Below are 23,440 nucleotides of genomic sequence, written 5' to 3'. Positions count from 1 at the left end.
GTTTATTTAAATTTTGTGGGGAATTTGCACTCAAGGATCAATAAAGTTCTGTCCTAATCTATACATAATTGATTTCCCTATTATGTATTATGAATCTGAAACTACTTAAAGTTATCAAATAATACAGTAAAGAGCACAGTAAAGGTCACATGAAACTGTCGTGTCACGTGACCTCATTGCAGAGCAGGTGATTCTATTGCGTCACGTATTCCAGGTAATAAACCCTCCCATTTACTGTAAACCATTTTTTTTTAGACTCTGCCCTCTGCTGGCGAAACCTAAAACCATTTCAGGTACTCAAAATATATAAAAAAAAAAGTCATTTTAAATATGATTTTTAACTACAATTTGATCATGGTGGCCTAAATAATCAGATTCCTCATACATTTCAGATATTTAAACTGTAACTACACTAACATGTGTTACAACCAAGCTCACTCAATGTTCCATAATTAAAGTACAAATCAAATCATAATCAAAAAACTGTCCGAAATAAAAAAATATTACACTCACAGGGTTAATAAACCGTCACCACACGTTGGCAGAGCAGAGCAGAAGTGGAAGTGACTTTCACTTCTGGGTTTTTCTCATGTTGAGGAGCTGCTGCTGACAGAAGAGAGTCTCTTAATGAACGACCGGACTTTCACACTCAATCACCTTCACAGGCACCGGTTGTATATCTCTAAGGGTGAGTGGTTTCCCCATTTGGAAAAATACACGTTGATATTCTTATCAGTGTTTCTGTGGTTTGAGTTCATCAGAACAATGTTTTTGTTGTTGCTCCCACCTTTAACTTGTTATTTCTCTCATAGATATGGCCATGTGTGTCGCGTTAATGCAGATCTGATGTGTTTAGCTGGTGTATTTAACCTTTTTTAAACGAAGCCATAGTATAATGGATACGTTATATAAGCACAAGTGAGCATTTGGGCATTTGACAGGCTTCCTGAACTACACAGAATGTGGTTTCCTGTTTAAAGTCCTGTAAAATGTGTCCATGGGTAGTATGAAACCACGGTATGTGTGTAAAAAACATAAGAAACAAGCAAATATATTTAGTATAACATATATTATTCACAATATCAGGTTCTCATATATTTAAATGCCTTTGGGTTTTATATTTTTCGTGACAAACAAGAAATGATGGTACATTTCCTCTCCTTTTTGCCCTTTTATGAACCAAACAATCGATTTTTTAAGAATAAGAGACAGAGCTCAAGTTTAAATTATTGTTATGTGTGTAGGAAGATATATGTATTCTTCTAAGGAAGTTAATCATATCTAAAAGAAAATACAAGAGATACATTTGTAATGATAAGGTGTACCGTCATATTATATTTATGACTGTCGTTTTCAAACTGATTTATTAATACTTTAAAATGAAGTTTATTATCAAGTCAACAGAAACATCCAAAGAAGACTTGTTTCTATGTGAATGTGTGTCCCTCTAAAATGTATCAAAAGCCACAAATTAATCCTATAGGCCGAGATTTCTTGATTTAATGAAAGTGGCTCAATAATGACTGGAAGTGTAAATTGTAAAAAGCAATTTTTTACTTACATTTCCTTTGTAAAAATAATGACATTTAAACACGTTTTTTTTTTTAAATATCGGAGTCAGCATGCCTGGCCAACTTGTGAACAATGTGTAAACCTTGAGTCCTTAAACCCCTCCCCCCAGATTGTAGATTAAAGGCCCTTTAGGGAAGAGTGGACACTGTGAAATCCAGGAATTAAAGCTGAGGAACAATTGAATGCATTTCTATGGAAGCAAAGTGTTTACATTTGATATCACTTCCTCCTCCAGGGAACCATGGCACTGTCCGGTCAGAATATAGTTATTAAAGAGTCCAGTTTGTCGGGCTGGGACGTGATCGGCTCGGGGGGTTTTGGAAAAATCTATAAATGCCGGCATCGGGAGTGGGCCTGCGATGTGGCCATTAAACTGCTTCACTATGACGACGGGTGAGTAATTAAAGGCCCCCTGTTTATATACTGTTTTCATCAATATATCACAGGTCTCAGATATATACAGAAAATCCCCTCTGTTTCAGCCATGTTTCCAAAGGGCTGATTCTCTGTCTGTTACTTTAGATGAAAACAAGGAGCCCCTCCCCACGCCCCTCTGAGAGACATTTGGTTACAAAGAACACAATGGTGCTCTAGAGGAGATTCATGTGATAAGGGGGGGGGGGGGGGGTACCTTGGTTGCTGATTGGCTAATGGTTACACAAGACAACACATCGTTATGACATCATAAAGTGGCCAAAATCTGATCAGCTCATTTTCAGACAGGTTTTTATAGAAATGGATCAAAAAGAGAGAGAATCTTTGTTCCTGAAACTTTCAGAGTGTCTTTCCACAGAGGGGACACATGTTGATGTAGAAGAGACATGAAGAAGAGGGGACACATGTTGATGAAGAAGAGACATGAAGAAGAGGGGACACATGTTGATGTAGAAGAGACATGGAGAAGAGGGGACACATGTTGATGTAGAAGAGACATGACGAAGAGGGGACACATGTTGATGTAGAAGAGACATGAAGAAGAGGGGACACATGTTGATGAAGAAGAGATGTGAAGAAGAGGGGACACATGTTGATGTAGAAGAGACATAAAGAAGAGGGGACACATGTTGATGTAGAAGAGACATGAAGAAGAGGGGACACATGTTGATGTAGAAGAGACATGGAGAAGAGGGGACACATGTTGATGTAGAAGAGACATGAAGAAGAGGAGACACATGTTGATGTAGAAGAGACATGAAGAAGAGGGGACACATGTTGATGAAGAAGAGACGTGAAGAAGAGGGGACACATGTTGATGTAGAAGAGACATAAAGAAGAGGGGACACATGTTGATGTAGAAGAGACATGAAGAAGAGGGGACACATGTTGATGTAGAAGAGACATGAAGAAGAGGGGACACATGTTGATGTAGAAGAGATATGAACGAGTGGATTTTGCATAATAGGTGACCTTTATGAGACATGGTCAATTATGCAAATGAGCTATTGTCTGACTCTAATCCAATACCATCTGCCCATTGGATAAAGCCAGGTTAATGTCGAAGGCTTTTACGAAGGTGATTTGTACATTTTCGTGTCACAAAAACCGTACATTTCTTTATTTTTCCCATTTACTTAATAATGTTGTATAAATCAGACTATGAAGAACCCTCTGTATAAACTATTAACTAAGGATAGATATTGGAATGAAACTTGAAAGTTTGCACCAGTTTCTGTGGTGGAGATGTCAGACTTTAAAGACAACATGTTGTAAAAATTGCATACAATTTGCAAGGTAAGGGCAAACAAATAAAATGTGTCGCCATGAAACCTCCCCAGTTGATTTCCAAAGGGGCATCGAGGGTTAACTTTGAGATAATTATCTTTTACTTTTTCTTAAATGTTCAAATTTGCCCATTAAGTATAGTCTAAAACTAACTTTTGGAGAATTTACCACAAATATACAGATGCAAATGTACATGTTTTTCTTTCCACTAAAGTCTAAAAAGAGATATGTTATGGAAGACAAATTGTTCCAAACTCACCTATTATGCAACATTTAATTGTTCATGTTTTCTATACAAAAAAGATTCTCTCTTTTTGATCCATTTCTATAAAAACCTGTCTGAAAATGAGCTGATCAGATTTTGGCCACTTTATGATGTCATAACGATGTGTTGGCTTGAGTAACCATTAGCCAATCAGCAACCAAGGTAACAGACAGAGAATCAGCACTTTTGAAACAGAGGGGATTATGGGTAATGCTGCAATGATCTGTTAGACCTATAATATATGGATGAAAAACAGTAGGGACCTTTAAATAATGTTGCATATTACTAATAATTTCACAAATATGCACACAGGAAGAACGACAGTTTGCTCCGTGAGATCGAAATGATGCGTCACGCAAGCAGTCCGCACGTTATTCAGGTCCGAGGGGTCTTTAAAGGATTACCCCCCAACTCAAGGTCAACGCAGCTGGGTCTGGTGATGGAGTACATGGAGAGAGGATCCCTGGCCTCCCTGCAGGTAAACACTGGTGGAAGAAGTACTACCTTACAGTTTGAGTTTATTTGTTTATAGTGTCGTGGACAGTCCCCATTGATCAGCTGTCACAAAAACAGTAAATGGGGCAGCTTGTTCAGGTAATTGGCAGGTGCATTCATATACAACAAATCACCATAGTCCAGCACAGGTCAAAAGGTCACAGTGACTAGCCTTTTCCTGGCCTCAAGCGAGAAACAGGACTTGTTTCTGTAGAAGAAATCTAGCCTAACCCTCAGCTTTTTTAACATGAAGTTTAAAAGAGAGACAATCATCAAGCCAGATACCAAGGTATTTGTAACAGGCAACAACTTCAAGTTTTGTTCCTTGCGTAGTTACAATATCTAAAACAGGCTCTGGTGTCTTTTTAGCTTTAGAAAAGAGCATTACCTTGGTTTTATCCACATTTAAAAGAAGCTTTAGTTCAGAGAGCTGAGTCTGAATAGTGTTAAAAACAGCCTGTAATTTAACAACAGCCTCCTTAATGGTGGGACCTGCACAATACATCACGGTATCATCCGCATAAAAATGTAAAGTAGCTTCATCCACATTATCACCTACACTGTTAATATATATGGAGAATAAAAGTGGTCCTAAAACAGAACCTTGTGGTACACCATTAGAAATGTTTAACTACTCAGAAGACAGTCCATCAAAATGAACACATTGGGACCTTTCAGAGAGGTAGTTCACAAACCACCCACTGCAAGGCTGGATAGGCCAATACTGAGTAGCCTCTGCTTTAAGATGCGATGATCAACGGTGTCAAACGCTTTGGAAAGGTCAATAAACAATCTAAAATACTAGTAATGTCATTCACCACTTTCATTGTGGCAGTGATGGTGCTGTGTTTCTTTCTGAATCCTGACTGATGATTAGACAGGATGTCATTTGTACATAAAAACTCCTTTACCTGTTCACTCACTAGGCGTTCAAGAACCTTAGCCAGAACTGACAACTTAGAGATTGGCCTATAGTTATTTAAAATAGTTGCCTCCCCTCCTTTCAGTAAAGGCAAGACATAAGCAGACTTCCATACTTTTGGAATTGTATTTGTGCTGAGGGAGAGGTTAAAAAGAGAAGTAAGAGGTGGAGCAATAAAATCTGCAGCTATCTTTAAAAAGAAATGTTCTACGTTGTCCGGGCCAGCCGGTTTCCTAGGATCTAACTTGGATAAGGCTTCATGAACAATACCAACAGTTAAAGGAGTAAAACTGAAAGGGTTTTCCAGACCACATTGTTCAGAGTCAAGGATTGGAGCGTTCACAGAAGCAGAAGCAGAGTTAGTGACAGAATCAAACGGAGAGCCACAAGACACAAAATGCTCATTAAAGCAGTTTAGCATAGTAGCCCTGTCTGATATAATGCCAGATGCTGTGGTGAGGCATGGAGGTAGCTCATTTGGGATATCACCAGTGGAAATCGATTTTATGGCTTTCCAAAATTTCCTAGGATTATTCAGGTTTTCTGTGGTAACCGACAAATAGTACTTTGATTTAGCACTTTTTATTTGAGATGTGAAGCTATTTCTTAGCTGCCTAAAACGTAGCCATTCTAACTCTGAGCCTGATTTCCTAGCCTTAGCCCAAGCATTATTTCTCTCATGAAGGAGACTGGACAGCTCAGCAAAAAACCAGGGATTGTTTCGTCCCTTCACTCTAAATTTACGCAGAGGTGCATGTCTATCTATAATTTTCATAAAACCAAGATAAAAATAAGACCATGCAGTTTCTACATCAGCACACAGATTGATTTTATCCCAATCAAAATCAAACAGATCATGTAAAAAACCCTGCTCCACAAAGTGTTTTTTGTCTCTCTTTGTGATGATACGTGGATAGTCACAGAAAAACAGAACATGAATGGACAACTCGACCCTCTGTCCAGCCCACACACATGGTCCATCAAGAGGATGGCGCTACAGGCCGCGAGGCATTGCACTCAGAACTACAATAAGCACGTTAATGTTAATCTAACAGCTCCGTTGATCCACTAGCACCCCACCCCCCCACCCCCCCCCCGCGGGGGTTTTGAAATGCTCCAGCTTTCTGAGGTCTCAAGGTTGGCAAGTGGACACCTTTTTAAAATCACAATACATCAACAGCATTAGTTACTTACAGTATACCATTTTTATTATTTTGTTGTTGTGCCTTTTTTTGTGTATGTTTGTATTCTTTGGGACGGTGAGAAAAGGCATTTCTGTCTCCCTGTTTGTAACACACACACACACACACACACACACACACACGCACGCACGCGCACACACACACACACACGGAGAAATTGATAATGAACGTTGACTTTTTTCACTTAAAGTGGCACTGTAAAACTCCTCTGTTACAAGTGGAAGCTTTGCACTGAAATAAAGACAAATATGGTAAAGAAACTTGAAAATGAAAAAGTTCACATCACGTTGGCATTATACGTTTTTGAAAAGATTTGGGAAATGCAGCAGCATAAAAAACAAGGCAATGAGAAAGAGAAATTAAGACACTAGAAATAAATTAAGACACTAGAAATAAACAACAAAATATTTCTGAAATAGAATAGCATTAAAAAGTGATGTGGAAAATATACATGTAATACAAAACGATATTATTGTTTTAACAAGTTATACATGTAACAATGGAAACTCTGTGACAGGGAAGTTTAGGCGGCACTCTTCCCTGGCAGCTGGTCTTCAGACTGGCTCATCAAATCGCTCTGGGTATAAACTTCCTGCACAGCCTGACCCCCCCCCTGCTGCACCTGGACCTGAAGCCCAGCAACGTGCTGCTGGACTGCGCTCTCAACGCCAAGGTGAGTCCTCACATGATCTGCAGCAACGCATCATTTTCTGTAAGCTCCTCACACGTTTATATCTCTACACTGTAGCTATGTACACATGACAATAAAAGTCTTGAATCTTGTGCTCTTCCACCTACCTTCTCTCTTTGCACATATTTTCTCTCCAGCTCACAGACTTTGGCCTCGCCCGGGATCAAAAAACCACGAGGGTTTCCAAGAAGTCCAGCGGGGAGGAAGGAGGGACGACCAGCTACATGCCGCCGGAGGCCTTTTACTTATCATACAGCCCGACCAAAGCCTCTGATATTTACAGGTACGGGAGCCAATCAAACTCCTTGGTACTCGTATTCAAACGCTTAACCAGAGATGGCAAAAGTACACACATCCTTTACTCAAGTAGAAGTACAGATGTTTAAAGATACTCTGGTAAAAGTAGAAGTACTGACTAAACTTCTTTGCTCAAGTCAAAGTAAAGAAGTATGGGCTTCGAGTAAAAAGTACCCATAGCTAGCAGCTGTTTTAAAGAGTACCTGACCTCCCTTTATATTAACAGAACAATAATGTCATTGTTAGCTAATGAATGTTTCCATGCTGAACAACGGCAACATGACAACGTTTCCATTGGTCCCTCTTCTTTAGAGAAGACCAGGAAGTGATGGATACACGGATCGTGTTCAAATCAATAGGCACGCAATGACTCTAAAGAATAATGATCACGCACCAACACACATTCAGACTAAAGGAACCAGCTGTTTGGGAAATGAGAGAAGTAGAAAGTACAGGTATTTGAGTTCAACATGTAAGAAGTAGAAAGTACAGGTATTTGAGTTCAACATGTAAGAAGTAGAAAGTACAGGTATTTGAGTTCAACATGTGAGAAGTAGAAAGTACAGGTATTTGGGTTCAACATGTGAGAAGTAGAAAGTACAGGTATTTGAGTTCAACATGTAAGAAGTAGAAAGTACAGGTATTTGGGTTTAACATGTAAGAAGTAGAAAGTACAGGTATTTGAGTTCAACATGTTAGAAGTAGAAAGTACAGGTATTTGAGTTCAACATGTTAGAAGTAGAAAGTACAGGTATTTGGGTTTAACATGGAAGAAGTAGAAAGTACAGGTATTTGTGTTCAACATGTAAGAAGTAGAAAGTACAGGTACTTGGTTTCAAAATGTAAGAAGTAGAAAGTACAGGTATTTGGGTTCAACATGTAAGAAGTAGAAAGTACAGGTATTTGAGTTCAACATGTAAGAAGTAGAAAGTACAGGTATTTGTGTTCAACATGTAAGAAGTAGAAAGTACAGGTATTTGGGTTCAACATGTAAGAAGTAGAAAGTACAGGTATTTGAGTTCAACATGTAAGAAGTAGAAAGTACAGGTATTTGTGTTCAACATGTAAGAAGTAGAAAGTACAGGTATTTGAGTTCAACATGTAAGAAGTAGAAAGTACAGGTATTTGGGTTCAACATGTAAGAAGTAGAAAGTACAGGTATTTGAGTTCAACATGTAAGAAGTAGAAAGTACAGGTATTTGGGTTCAACATGTGAGAAGTAGAAAGTACAGGTATTTGAGTTCAACATGTAAGAAGTAGAAAGTACAGGTATTTGTGTTCAACATGTGAGAAGTAGAAAGTACAGGTATTTGTGTTCAACATGTAAGCAGTAGAAAGTACAGGTATTAGTGTTCAACATGTGAGAAGTAGAAAGTACAGGTATTTGTGTTCAACATGTGAGAAGTAGAAAGTACAGGTATTTGTGTTCAACATGTAAGCAGTAGAAAGTACAGGTATTAGTGTTCAACATGTAAGAAGTAGAAAGTACAGGTATTTGTGTTCAACATGTAAGCAGTAGCGTGGCATGGGAAAAAAATTAGGGGAAGCCAATAATACGTCCTTTCTTTTGGGTCGGGGGTGTGGTGGTCAATGTAATAACGGAACCAGATGAGTGATTACAGCACCCAGTATCATTTTACACACATTTGTATCATACAGATGCAGGACTTACACACGCCTGTTATCTAACCGACAGGTCCGTACGCACTCTCCAGCCGAAACTCTAATAAGCATTCATTCACAAATTAAATCAGGAGACCTTTAATGTTTTACGTCCGATTTGCTCCTTTTTTCCTCGCTGTACAGAGCTCCAGTTTGGGCATCGGCCTGTCATCAGATTTTATTTGTTGTTGCTGCTGTAGCGGAAGTTTAGTACAATTATTTTTGATTAAATACTCCAAATCTCCACCCTCCATAATTGCACTTGCTTCAGTTGCTTGCTACTTTCTAACGGCGGTGAGAGTGGTGCAGTGACGCTATCTATCTTCTATCGATTAGAGTTATGATTCAAAAATTATAAAAGTAGGGTAGACATGTGGATATTATCCGACTGAACAAAACGTGCATTTATCTAACAGGTTCGTTTTCCACTGACCTTATTTCCAGCTATTTTCCTAAATCCTATGGAGAAATCCCATTGCTTTTTTGTCGAGGGAAACCCAGCGCAGCTTACTTCCGGGTTTTAGGACGCGTCACTGCACCACTAAGTTGATGCGATTTGATTGGATTGTGAGGCAAGGGAAGCCAGCCGCCTCTGGCTTCCCTTGGCATGGCCCTGACTAATCACAGGTTGGCAGGGGCATCACATGGGCCTCATCTGATTGGTCAATCCCTCCATGTTTTTTACCAAGGGAAGCCTATAGGCGCGTTCACACCGCAGTACTTTTCCCACAAAGGTTCATGAGAACTCTTTAGTTCTCATGAACTAAGTACAGATCGCGTTCACACCGCAATAAGTCCCTGGGGGAGGGTTAGGCAAATGAAGCCGCTGACGTCACTTCTTCTGCTTTGGGTTTACTGGCAGGCCGCAAACCACTTCACGGCGTATACTGCCACCCGGAGTCCCCGGCCGGAAGTCCCCGGAGTTGGGGAAGGCTTCAGTAGAAGCTGCTGGGAGTCCCAGCAGCTTCTACTGAAGCCTTCCGAGTAAATCGCCAGAACGCCGACACCTCCTCATCTCCACCGCTCCCATGTTTTATTTTGTGTTGCCATAAGTTAGTCTCTCTGCGTTTCTGCGCTGGGCTAATGCTAATGCTAATAATGCTAATGCGAGGATAATAAAATGGCGGCTTCACAAAACTTTTTGGGAGTTTTACGGGGCGTGGTTTGCAATCCGCCCAGCCAATCAGACACAGGAACCTTTTTCTGCCACGAAAGTCCCTGCTCTCTAGCAGGGACGGAAAAGGGGGTGAAAAGGTTCTCATGAACTAATTTTAGTTCCGGCTCTTTTTGGTGTGAACGCAACAAAAGAGTTCTCATGAACCTAAAAGTAAAAAGTCGTCAGAAAAATAAGTAGTGGAGTAAAGTACTGATACCATAGAATGTACTTAAGTACAGTAACGAAGTACTCCACTACTTCCCACCTCTGCGCTCAACACTTCCAAACTTGACTCCAAATTGTCTGGTTCTTTATTATTGTTATTGAACATGTTTCCTGGTTCAAATATAAATATTAATCCTGGCATGTAATGGTCTCTCTTTCAGTTATGGTATTCTCTTATGGTCCATCGTCACAGGGAAACAACCATACCCACGTAAGTAAACATCGTGTCTTTTAGCCTCTCTTACCTCTGCTCGAATCACTAATTTTTATCCCTTCAAACAATCCATTTTTACCGCCAAATATCACAAAATACACTTTTGTCGACAGTGTACAGGACAACACACTGTCCTTAGACTCTGCAGCCTACGGAAAAATACTCCCAAGAAACGCAACAATTAATGGAAAAACCTTGGAGAACGTCGTGGAAGAGACATGTAGAAGGGAAAGGTGGTTGTGTTTATGGATCAAAAAGATAATAGGTTAACAACATGGACAGTCCCAATGTTAGAAAATATCATGTGTCTCTCTCGAACAGTCCTTTATGTAAGTTGTCCAGTGATGAACAGCACTGGGAAAGGCAAAACAACAAACAGAACTCGCTCTCTCACAATAAATATCCAACATCAAGAATGGAAAAAGGGATCCCAGAACTCAAATACACGCAAGACTAATCACAAGGACACGACACAGGTGGGGAGGGAAGACATGCACACTGGCACCAGGTGAACACAAACTTACAGCCCTAACTATAAGCTGTATCAAATATAACTCCAGCTCTGAGGTCTTTACACTGGCTTCCTGTATGTCAAGGACTTGATTTAAAAATACTGCTGCTGGTTTATAACTCCTGGTATTGGGATGGGTTAAATGCAGAGGCCAAATTTCACTGGGTGTTTCTCAATGTCGAGGACGCTTGCTTGGTAGCACATGTCTTCCGAGGCAAGCATCCTTCCCTTAGCCTCGGAAAACGAAGAATGGTGGAACAGGCTAGCAGGTGTGCGTCATGTGCGAGGCCCCGCCTTAAATGGAGCGCGATTTCCACCAAAGATTTGGAAATTGGTCCGTGCGCAAAGCATTGTGGGGATTTTAAGACCGCAGAGTCTACACATGTGCAGCCTCGAAATTTCTCGCTACGAAGTACGTCGGCCTCGGTAGAATTCCAAGTATGCTGGACATTGGAACGGTTTTTCGGCGGGACTCGATGACGTAGTGTGCTTGAAATAGTGGCTCTGGAGCAGCCTTCCTCGACATTGAGAAACACCCACTGTGTGTTCTGTATGTGTGACCATCAAAGAGGGTTTCATCGCTCCGATTCTATTCTACTCTATTCTATATACAGCATTGAATGGTTTAGGCCAGGGGTCTTCAACTAAAATTCAACGAGGTCCAGTTAGAGAAAATCTCCCCATGCAAAGGTCCGGAACATCAAAATGTCTAAGTTGCTTCATGAATTAGTGTGATATATATTGAAGTGACCTGTAGCTTTATCAACGTCTGCATGTAATCAACAACTGACTGCCAATCAAATAAAGAAAGTACAATTCAAAAACAACAATATTTATTGTCAATTAACATTACTTAAATACTGTGGATATGTGTAATGTTCCTCTCGGGCTGCATTTACAAATAAAATAGAGAAAATAAATAAAATAGCTTTTGAAAATATGTGCATCTTAAAAGTGCTTAATTTTAGATAAATAAAATAAAGTGTAGCAGCAGCTTGAGTGTCCCTTTTTCTTTGTTAACCGTTTCACAGCATGACTTAACAGTTTCAGCCGATTATAGAACAATATCAGTCTTTACACATCATAACAATTGAACAGTTTTAAAGTTTCTCTTTCTTTCCCTCTTATATTGCAGTCCCTCACTCACTCACTACCCTCCTCTAGGGGGGCATGCTCCCCCGGGAAGATTTTTTTTTAAATATTGAAGTTAAAAGCATCAATCTGTTACACTTTGAGAGCAACATTAAGAGATCTATGGATACATCTCTCAACACCCATATGAAACAGAACTGTAGCATATTTTTCTTTTTGGATATTTTACAAATCACTCCCCTTTTAAACTCTATTCTTGTTATTTTTAACAACTTTTGTGTTGCTGTCATATAGTATTTTATACCTGTTTTTCATTTAGTCTCATTAATAACTATAATGATCATATCAAGGTGTGCCTTAACCTCACTGAGCTGAGGTTATTTGAGCATCTCAGGAGATAGCTCTCTTCCACCTGGTTGAAGAAAAGCTCTTTAAATTCGTTAGCATAGCTAGCTAACCAGATGCTAATAACAACAGATCGCCACTGTGCTTACAACTAAAGACACAGCCACGCAAACACTGCGGCATGTGTAGCTCCTTATGGGTATTGCAATATTTTAAGGGCTGGAGCGGCGTTCCGGTGCTCAGCACTCCTTTCAGAAGAGACATATACCACGTGAAGACACGTTACGCTCGTGTTGTGTTCATGAACCTGTCCTTGGCCAGGAAAAACAGGTACTCGATTGTTTAATTATTTTTGTGGTCTAGATTTCTTCTTCTTTTTTGAAGTGAGAAGTTGTCCGTCTGTCGGACTGACTCCCTCCCCCCCCCCCCCCCCCCCCAAAACTCTTCGGTTCTCCACGAATTACACAAGTCACCCAAATCAGCGTCAAAAAAGCGGGAGGCGCCGAACAATCCCCTATTAATGTATTGATTATAGCTCAGGGTCCGTATAGGTCGGCGTCTGGGTCCGGATCCGGACCGCGGTCCGCCTGTTGCCGACCCCTGGTTTAGGCCCACAGTACATTTCTGACCTCCTGCTAAATTATGAACCATCCAGATTTGTGTTCATGTACCTGTGTTATTCATGTTTTATTATCTTTGCTCTTAAATTTGTGTTTTTAATATGTTTCTACACTATTTCTTAATGAATGAATTAACTTTGAATTGCCTTGTGTTGAAAGGTGCTATATAAATAAACTTGCCTTTCCACTGTAGATGCTAAGTCCAGCCTTGTGCGGTTTCGCATCCCGGAGGGAGACCGTCCATCACTGACCGAGATCCAGGCTCTGTCCGCTGGGATGGCAGGTCTGACGGGGCTGATGGAGCTAATGCAGGGATGCTGGCACCAACACCCCAGAGAAAGGCCCTCTGCCCTTAGTAAGGACACTCCTTTATTTAAAGGTCCCCTAATATACTCTTTTTCATCAATACATTACAGGTCTCAGATATATACAGAAGCTGTCTCTGATTGGCTGAAACACCAAACAGATCATTGCAGCATTACCCATAATCCCCTCTGTTTCAGCCCTGTTTCCAAAGTCTCTGTCTGTTACTTTAGATGAAAATAAGGAGCCCCTCCCCACGCCCCTCTGAGAGACATTTGGTTACAAAGAACTCAATGGTGCTCTAGGAGGAGATTCAGGTGATAAGGGGGGGGGGGTTACCTTGGTTGCTGATTGGCTAATGGTTACACAAGACAACACATCGTTATGACATCACAAAGTGGGCAGACTCTGATCAGCTCATTTTCAGACAGGTTTTTATAGAAATTGATCAGAAAGAGAGAAAATCTTTGTTCCTGAAGCTTTCAGAGTCTCTTTCCACAGAGGGGACACATGTTGATGTAGAAGAGACATGAAGAAGAGGGGACACATGTTGATGTAGAAGAGACATGAAGAAGAGGGGACACATGTTGATGTAGAAGAGACATGAAGAAGAGGGGACACATGTTGATGTAGAAGAGACATGAAGAAGAGGGGACACGTGTTGATGTAGAAGAGACATGAAGAAGAGGGGACACGTGTTGATGTAGAAGAGACATGAAGAAGAGGGGACACGTGTTGATGTAGAAGAGACATGAAGAAGAGGGGACACATGTTGATGTAGAAGAGACATGAAGAAGAGGGGACACATGTTGATGTAGAAGAGACATGGAGAAGAGGGGACACATGTTGATGTAGAAGAGACATGGAGAAGAGGGGACACATGTTGATGTAGAAGAGACATGACGAAGAGGGGACACATGTTGATGTAGAAGAGACGTGAAGAAGAGTGGACACATGTTGATGTAGAAGAGACATGAAGAAGAGGGGACACATGTTGATGTAGAAGAGACATGAAGAAGAGGGGACACATGTTGATGTAGAAGAGACGTGAAGAAGAGTGGACACATGTTGATGTAGAAGAGACATGACGAAGAGGGGACACGTGTTGATGTAGAAGAGACGTGAAGAAGAGGGGACACATGTTGATGTATAAGAGACGTGGAGAAGAGGGGACACATGTTGATGTAGAAGAGACGTGGAGAAGAGGGGACACATGTTGATGTAGAAGAGACATGAAGAAGAGGGGACACATGTTGATGTAGAAGAGACATGAAGAAGAGGGGACACATGTTGATGTAGAAGAGACATGAAGAAGAGGGGACACATGTTGATGTAGAAGAGACGTGAAGAAGAGTGGACACATGTTGATGTAGAAGAGACATGACGAAGAGGGGACACATGTTGATGTAGAAGAGACGTGAAGAAGAGGGGACACATGTTGATGTATAAGAGACGTGGAGAAGAGGGGACACATGTTGATGTAGAAGAGACGTGGAGAAGAGGGGACACATGTTGATGTAGAAGAGACATGAAGAAGAGGGGACACATGTTGATGTAGAAGAGACATGGAGAAGAGGGGACACATGTTGATGAAGAAGAGACATGAAGAAGGAGATTTTGCACAATTGGTGACCTTTAAAGCAGAACGTTGAAATGTCTTACACATCTTTTCTCTGTGTTGTTTTCAGAAATTGATAATAAACGTTGACTTGTTTCACTTAAAGTAGCACTGTAAAACTCCTCTGTTACAAGTTGAAGCTTTGCACTGAAATAAAGACTAATGTGGTAAAATAAATAAAACTATGGAAGCCCATTGGGGACAAAAGAAATGTAAACTTGAAAATGAAAAACTTCACATTGGCATTATACTTTTCCGCATATGAAAATGTTTTTGGAAAAGTTTGAAGTAGTTCTATTGGATGCTGGGTATATTTAAATATATTGTCAAGTAACATAAAGGTTAAATGCGGTTTTAATTTTCAAATGATTACAAATCTTACACATATGTTCTCGATGTTGTTTGCAGAGTGTACAACTGAGTCCGAAGACCTGTATAAGATGCACAAAAGTGGAATAAATTACGCTGTCCATGAAGTGCTGGAAAAGCAGGTGAGGGTCAAATCTCTCGTTAGGACTCATGCTGACATGATGCAGCAATATTTTGTAACCATCGTCTTTCTCTTCCTCTTCCCAGGACCAAAGGGAACCAGAAAGATTGAGTGGGCAGATCCACCGTCTTCACATAAGCAAGTCTTCAGGTCTGCTTTCACTTTGTTTTCACCCACCACTTACAAATATGGTTTCTTCAACTCTAAAAGAGACATCTTAAAGCACCGGTATTCACATTTTACATCATTATATTTGGCCTCTTTTTTTACAGGGAGGGAATATTTTCAAAAAGTGAACAGTGTGCCGACAGGTCGCTCGCCAGTTCAGGTGAGATTCAGACGATTTTAAACTAAGAGAAATACCTTGTATTTAACACCCAGAAATGTTGGATATAGCTTTACAGAAAGGTCTAGCTTCAAAATACTATGTGGCAGGGGCGGACTGGCCATCGGGACGTTCAGGACGAATCCCGATGGGCCGGTACTGAAGTGGGCCGGTCGGATAAGTCACGAGCACCCCCCCCGTTGACAATTTCCTAGCGGTAATTACTTGCGGTACTGAGGTGGGCCGGCGGTACCGAAGCGGGCCGGTCGAGAGTCCCGGGCTGATTTGTAGTCCCAGTCTGTCAATCAAATCCCAATGTGGTCTGCGAGACATAGTTGTCCCAAATTGGCCAATGCTGTGCTGTTTCTACAAATGTTGGTTTTTTGCTGACACGGGAAAATGTTACACGCATCACTTCCTGCTGACCCAGGGAAGTTTTGCAGTGTTGAACATAGCGAATGTAAAACCCCCAATGAAGGGCATAGAGTTCAAATATGAAGATAGGAAACTAAAACGTCATAATCCTTGTGGCAACATATTTATCAAGCATATGATTAACTTGCATTTAAGTAGTGAGAAAAAATAATTATTGTACAGTTATTGGCTTTATGCAAAAGTGTGTGGTTTTAATGTTTACAGTGACATTTTAACTGACTTGTTACAGGAAGTGGCTGCTTGTTGGGATCAGGGAGACAAATCAAGACTCCAAGGTAAAAAGGAAGTTTGCGTAAAAGCTGCAAAAACAACTTACAAACAAATCATGGGTTGATGTTTGTAGTAACATATCTTCCCTTTCAGATACACCGCGACCTTCAAGCGCGTGTTTCGATGAAGTGGGCCGCCCGTCGACTAAAGACAAAGTGTCTTCTGTGTGCCCCATTCAAACCTCACCGCCGTCTCGTTCAACTGGGACGTCGTCTCAAACAAGAAAAGAAAAACCTTCCCAGACAGATTTCAGGCAGAACCTGTTTCCAAATTACCTGGTGGGTTTTTGCTGCTTTTAATTTTCTTTACCGGTTCTTGACTCATTAACACAGGAGATAAAACCATTTTGCTTTCCCAGAATTAACGTTTCTTTTTTACTCGCGTCTCAGAGTTTATGTAGAATGTCCATGTTAATTGAAAGATATTAGAATCTTTAATGACCACACAGCCAGGCTGGTGGAATTCGTGTTCAGTGCAGAGTATTACAGCTTGTTCCATACAGTTCAACATACAATAAACAGACAATAAAAAGTACAACACACAGCACAGGGCAAAGACATATCATAATTTAAAATTCAAGGTGTGGTGGATTATTATTGTTCATTGGGGTTATTTAGAGTCCATTCAGTGTCCGTATTGCAGAGGGGAAGAAGCTGTTTTTTAAGCGAGCGGTTTTGGCGGACAGTGACCTGTAGCGCCTCCCTGAGCTAGTTGTTGATGTAAAAATGTAACTTGAAGGCAGAAAACACTTCTGTTCAGTATAGATGTAATTTGAAGCGTTTCAGATCAATTCTCATGAAAACAGCACTTATTGGAGACTTGAAACAAACCTCTAAATATACCTTGTGCTTTATGGGGGTTTTCACCACTTCCCTGTAGTGCAGGGGTGTCAAACTCAATTTCATCCCGGGCCACATCAGCATTATGTTTGTACTCAAAGGGTTGTAATTTTAATTATATATAAATATACATATGTAAATATATAATGTATATTAAATAATGTATTATATTACATTGTTGGCCCTGCATTGGATTATTATCAGTTCTGGTAATATCTTCCTAAATAACTACGTCTGAAAGCAGAAGTCTAGGGCAAATAATTGAAAGCAAATATTCAACAATTACACCAATTGTATGGTATATTATATTCTTTGCAACCTCTTGCGGGCCACATAAAATTAGGTCGCGGGCCGGATTTGGCCCCCGGGCCTTGAGTTTGACACCCCTGCTGTAGTGTGTTAAATAGGTTGTTGTGCAAGAAAATGGTTTGCAAAGGCTAACATCCCAAAGTTCCCTCTAAAGCAGTGCTTCTCAAACTTTTTTCAGTATCGTACCCCCTTTTAAACATTTTCTCAGCCAAGTACCCCCTGACCGACCCCGAACATTTGTGAGCCTATATAAATAATTCCAATATAGTGGTGTTCCATCAGAGTGTGATTTAGTAACTCCTTCATGCATTAATTACAACAAACTAAGGATATTTTCATCTTTATGAATGAAAAAAAGAACATAACGAAAAAAAATTAAAACAGATTTTTCAATTGAAGTTTAACAAACCAATGAACACAATTATATATTATGAAAGACTATCAAATACAATACACACATTTGACATGTTTATATGAGGTGGTTCTAGGAATATTTTATATAAAATTATGTTTTCTATTTAACTTATTGTACTAAGATTATTTTTGTAATCATGCATGGTATTTTTTTTATTAACCTTTTTTTTTTTTTAGCTCACGTACCCCCTGCAGTACCCCAACGCACCCCTAGGGGTCCGCGTACCCCCATTTGAGAATCACTGCTCTAAAGGGACATCACTATGTAACACTCGCGCTTCTATTGGCGAGCGATCCAACACATTGTACGGGATAGGCTAAGGGGAGGGACATCTCTAAGCGGTTGACCAATCACAACAGAGCCGGCCAGCTAAGCAATCAGAGCAGACTGGGCTCTGGTTTCAGACAGAGGGTGAAAAGAGGTGCTGCAGCACAGGCAGTATGAGAAAAATAAAGAGCTTTTTGAACATTAAAGCATGGAGACATGTCCCAGGAGAAAAATGTACCTGAAAATGAGCAGAACAGGACATCCATTAAGTGCTTTCCCAAAGACACCCACACTCCATTCTCACCAGTTCTCATCACTTTTCCTTTCAAAGCATTTACTGTAGTTCTTGATGCATCATTTTTGTAGTCTTCTAGGAAAGACTCATAAAAGACAACCTGTCACAGCAGAGACACTAAATACAAATATGAACCTGAACATGAGCAGAATCCTCTTTAAACTTCAACTGCTGATGTTTTTCGCTCTTTTAATTCTTGTATCTGCAGCGTCAATCTTCGACCCCGGAATCTTCCTGTTTCCCTCCTCCATCTGGAGTCCATGTGTACTGCTGCAATGTAACCGGACTTCAGGTTGGCGACAACAACACCATGTACATCAATGAATCCAGGAAACGGCACCCAACAGCGCCCCCTACAGTCGACTTCCAGCCGCAATCAGCAGGAAGCTCCAGGGACAAGACGGGAGGATAACCTCACATGGAGCTTTTTTTATCCTTAGTTCCAGGCCCGGTTCCAGAACAAAATGACTCAGGGTGCATCTGAGATTAGAGAGGGTGCAGGGGTAAAGTGCTATTTTTATAAGTGGGGAGTGTACCTAACACCCTCAAGGGGGGTCCTCAGCCTCCTCTAGGGGGGTCCGGGGGCTAGCTCGCCCGGGAAGATTTTTTTTTTTAAATATTGAAGTTAAAAGCATCAATCTGGTGCATTTTGAGAGCAAAATGAAGAGATCTATGGATACATCTCTCAACACCCAGATAAAACAGAACTGTAAACAGATTTACTTTTTCTTTATGGATATTTTACAAATCACTCCCTTTTCAAACTGTATTCTTGTTTTACTGTCATATAGTATTTCATAACTGTTTTTCATTTATTCTCATAAATGGTAACCAAAACGTTTGAGACCCACTGAGATAACTAGACTAAAGTTAACTATCTAAACAGAGTCCCTTACCTCACTGAGCTGTAGTTATCTCTCTCAGTCTGACAGGACAGAGCTCTCCCTCTCATTGTTTGAGAAACAGCTTCTAATATCCGTTAGCGCAGCTAGCTAACCAGATGCTAACAACAACAATGCAAATAGTGAGTTTGGTAGAAATATACAGTATAATAGTAAAGTTATTTAAGATGATGCCATATTTATTGAAGATTTACATTATAAATATTCCCCAAAATTATTCAAAAGCATATTCTTCCAAACTCCAAAAGTAAAAAAGTATTTAATTTTAATGAGTGAGTTACTCAGATGAGTACCAGGAGACAGCGGTTGGTACTCTTGTACAGTTGTGGTGAAGGCATCTGACTTGCTTGAACCAAAATGTCTACAGAAGATGGCATCGTTTTTACATGAATATTCCAGCCAATCTCTGTTTTTAAACCATGAGCTGCAAAATGAGCGCCTCACCCCACTGTACAGGCGAGTTGGGTACTTCTTTAAATATACCTGAGTAGGCTCTGTTTTGCTGAGGTCCTCTGGCACTTGCGGGCCGCCGAGGAGTGGAGGTGTTTGGGGCAATGAAGACGGCTGCGGCTGCTCCGCCTCCGTGGTCGAGACGGGCAAAGCCGGCGAGTCGGGCGGGAGGACGTTAGTGTCCACGACAGTGGCTGTGGGTGACGTAATGTCCCCATGATCTGAACTGTTATTACCTCCAGTAGATGCAGTGTTACTGCTGGAGATAAGAGCTGGTTGTTTTAACCATTTTCTGATGTCCACCATTGACTATATTCTTATTATTATTCCTACAATCATTATTATTGTGATTATATATGTAATATTTTTCACTTTAGATTTTTTTTTTCTTCTCATTTTTCAAATGAGGGTGCATAACGACTCAACTGAGGGTGCAATGCACCCTTAAGCACCCCCGTAGAACCGGGCCTGCTTAGTTCTCTAATTTAACAGTTCTCCATGCATGATTTATCCATTCTTACATAACAGGTCATGTTTTGTAAGTGAAGCTCCCTGTCTGAATGAATACCTGTATTTTTTTATTATTTTCAAATAAGACTTTTCTTTTTGTAATAGAGAGGGTTTTTTGTATTTATTGTGCTTCTTCTCGTAGAACATTTTAAACCAATGATGAACAATGTCACACCTCTCTTTTGCCCTGTCAGCATTATACACGAGGGCCAAGTCATGTGGTTTTTCTTTCAACTGTGTCAACAGATATCCACAGTTCACGGTGCCAAAAACCGCCATACGTAATTTTGTGTGAGGATACTAAAATATTGTTCATCAAACTATACTGTAAATATCTATGTTTTTGGATAAGGTGCAAATGCTGTTGGTTTCTTTTATTCTAATGCATCCCTTTGTGGGTATATTTTTTCAATGTCATGGATCAATTGCAGCCCAGAAAATGTTTCAACAACTGTATAAACGTTTCGAAATAATCAAACAGGAAGGGGCATTTTAACAGAAGTATTTGCACAATGTTTCCCATGCATGTTGAAATTAATGTAGCATGATGTAGCTTCAATGAAGTGTTGGAAAAAGCATGTTTGGGATATTAATGTGAAATTGTTTGGTAGTGTGCTAAAAAGTAATAGCTTGAAGGATTGGCCTACTTATCTTGTCTGGGATGGGAACAATATATAAAATATTCCAAGAGCTATCCTTCAATCCTAATTAAGGTACGTAAGAGGACATTACCAGTATACACATTAAGAAGAAGGATATTCATGTATGTTGAAAATGATGTTTTACTCAAATTTAGCAGGAATTTTATTTATTCATGTGTTACACTTTTATGCTTCTCAAATGTGAGAATTAGCTGCATTTCTCTTCTTCTTTTTTTTTTAAAGGAAAGTAAACTGAAAATATTTGGGTTTTTGATCAGTGTTAGAAGAAAATGACATTGACCTAGGGCTGCTCAATTAATCGTATTCTAATCGCGATTACGATTATGGCTTGCAACGATTACGAAAACAACGTAATCGAATAATAAAACGATTTTTTAAAAATTATTATTACTTTTTGTTGTTGTTGTGTTTTTTTTTAGTTGAATTATACTTATCGTTCAGGGTAATCAACTGTTAAAAACATACTGTTCACTTTTTTTTCTCCAATAAATGGATGTTTTCAAAGTCAATGAATAATCGCATTTAATAATCGCAATTACAATTATTGACCCAAATAATCGAGATTATGATTTTTGCCATAATCGAGCAGCCCTACATTGACCGTGATTGGTGAACATGAAAGAGCTGGAAATTGTAATTTATCAGCAATTTCTGACAATGGTTTTATCATTAATATGTCATCTTTTCCGCAAAGATTCAACAACATTTAGCTAGCTTCTCAAATGTGAGGATGTGGCCCCATTCCCCTGTTTTATGTACATCTTTTAAAGGTCACCTATCATGCTATTTTTAGGCAATAGCATAGGTCTCAGATATATACAAATATATGAAAAAACATGTACAAAAAAAAAGAGGGGGCGGGCTCATGCGGGACCTGGCAGATACTGGGTGTTTGAGGACGCTTCCTTGGCAGGACATGTCCCTCCGAGTCAGGTCCTTCAGAAGCGAGGCAAGAATCCTTCCGAGCCTCGGAAAATGAAGAATGGTGGAACAGGCTAACAGGTGTGCGTCATATGCGAGGCCCCGCCTTAAATGGAGCGTGATTTCCGCCAAAGATTTGGAAATTGGTCCGTGTGCAAAGCATTGTGGGGATTTTAAGACCGCGGAGGATACACATGTGCATCCTCAAAATTTCCCGCAACGAGGTACGCCGGCCTTGGTAGAATTCCAAGGATCCTGGACATTGGAACAGTCCTTCGGCGGGACTCGATGATGTAGCATCCTTGAAATAGTGGCTCTGGAGAAACCTTCCTCGACATTGAGAAACACCCACAGTCTAAAATGCTGTGGTGATGAAACGCAAGGATTATTAGATCAAGGATTCTCTCTGAAACAGTCTGGAGCTCAAAGGCTTTCTCTCTTGCCGGTTATACCACAAGGTGAGTTCCTTTTTACTTCCTGCTTCTTCACACACATGCTCTCCAGTACAGGTTAGCTCTGAGTGTTAGCGATGCTAACGTAAACACCGACCATATTACGTCCAAAACAGTCGGGCATTGTTTCTGATAGCAACGTTTCTGATTGGCCACATTTCAGATATTACGTCATATCGGAGGCAAATCTGGATCAGCTCCGTTGTTCCCCGTTTTTAGAGATTTGGGTACGGAGGAAAAGAGAGAGGGTTTTATTTTCTGACGCTGCGTGAGTTCCCCGACACACCGGGGACACGTGTTGATGTATAAAAGACATCAAAAAGTGCATTTTGCATGATAGGTCCCCCTCGAAATAGTTAAATCTTATAAATACCTTGGATTTTGGATTGACAGTAATCTGTCATTCAAAGAACATCTCTCCAAAATTCAGACCAAGGTCAAAGCTAGACTCAGCTTTCTATACAGGAATCGCTCCTCATTCACTTCATCTGCTAAACTCTCTCTGGTCCAGATGACTGTCCTTCCTCTGTTCGACTACGGTGATACCATCTACCGCTCGGCGTGTAAAGGAGCTCTCGATCATTTAGACATTCTGTATCACTCCGCCATCCGCTTCGCCACCAATGCCCCCTACAGGACACACCACTGTGACCTGTACTCTCTGGCTAACTGGCCCTCTCTTGAGACCAGGCGCAACATCCACTGGCTGATGTTTGTTTACAAAACACTCCTAGGCCTCACTCCCTTCTACCTCACACAATTACTGCAACTCCGCACACCCCCAACGCACAACACCCGGTCAGCTACAAGCATCCTGCTAAAGATCCCTAAAGCCCATGCATCCTTTGGCCGCTCCGCCTTTCAGTTTGCAGCGGCAGATAGCTGGAATACCGTTCAAAAAACATTAAAAATTAAAACCTTTGTCTCCCCCCGCACTTTCAATGTCACTATTATAGACACCCTGGTGCACACATGCAGCTGCTTTG

At 40.5% G+C, this 23,440-nt stretch overlaps 1 protein-coding gene across 1 annotated transcript; it reads left to right on the top strand.

Annotated features, from left to right (window-relative positions):
- The first annotated feature begins 592 nt into the window (after positions 1–592).
- On the top strand, positions 593–21,465 carry ripk3 (receptor-interacting serine-threonine kinase 3). Its single transcript, XM_034106049.2, has 13 exons — positions 593–688; positions 1,808–1,965; positions 3,872–4,037; positions 6,696–6,851; positions 7,007–7,152; positions 10,371–10,420; positions 13,185–13,346; positions 15,321–15,403; positions 15,489–15,552; positions 15,675–15,730; positions 16,392–16,437; positions 16,526–16,710; positions 18,766–21,465. The coding sequence occupies exons 2-13, from the start codon at positions 1,814–1,816 to the stop codon at positions 18,967–18,969; spliced, it is 1,470 nt and encodes a 489-aa protein (XP_033961940.1). The 5' UTR covers positions 593–688; positions 1,808–1,813; the 3' UTR covers positions 18,970–21,465.
- The last annotated feature ends 1,975 nt before the right edge of the window (positions 21,466–23,440 follow it).

This window comes from Pseudochaenichthys georgianus, chromosome 18 (assembly GCF_902827115.2).
Source record: "Pseudochaenichthys georgianus chromosome 18, fPseGeo1.2, whole genome shotgun sequence".
Lineage (NCBI taxonomy): Eukaryota > Metazoa > Chordata > Actinopteri > Perciformes > Channichthyidae > Pseudochaenichthys > Pseudochaenichthys georgianus.
Note: the sequence above shows the minus strand (reverse complement) of the source record. Positions and strands in the feature narration are given on the sequence as shown.

Coding starts and splice junctions, on each gene's coding strand:
- ripk3 (XM_034106049.2), top strand. CDS start 1,814: ATGGCACTGTCCGGTCAGAATATAGTTATTAAAGAGTCCAGTTTGTCG. Junction 10,421..13,184: donor AGGGAAACAACCATACCCAC/GTAAGTAAACAT, acceptor TTTCCACTGTAG/ATGCTAAGTCCAGCCTTGTG. Junction 15,731..16,391: donor CAGGTCGCTCGCCAGTTCAG/GTGAGATTCAGA, acceptor GACTTGTTACAG/GAAGTGGCTGCTTGTTGGGA.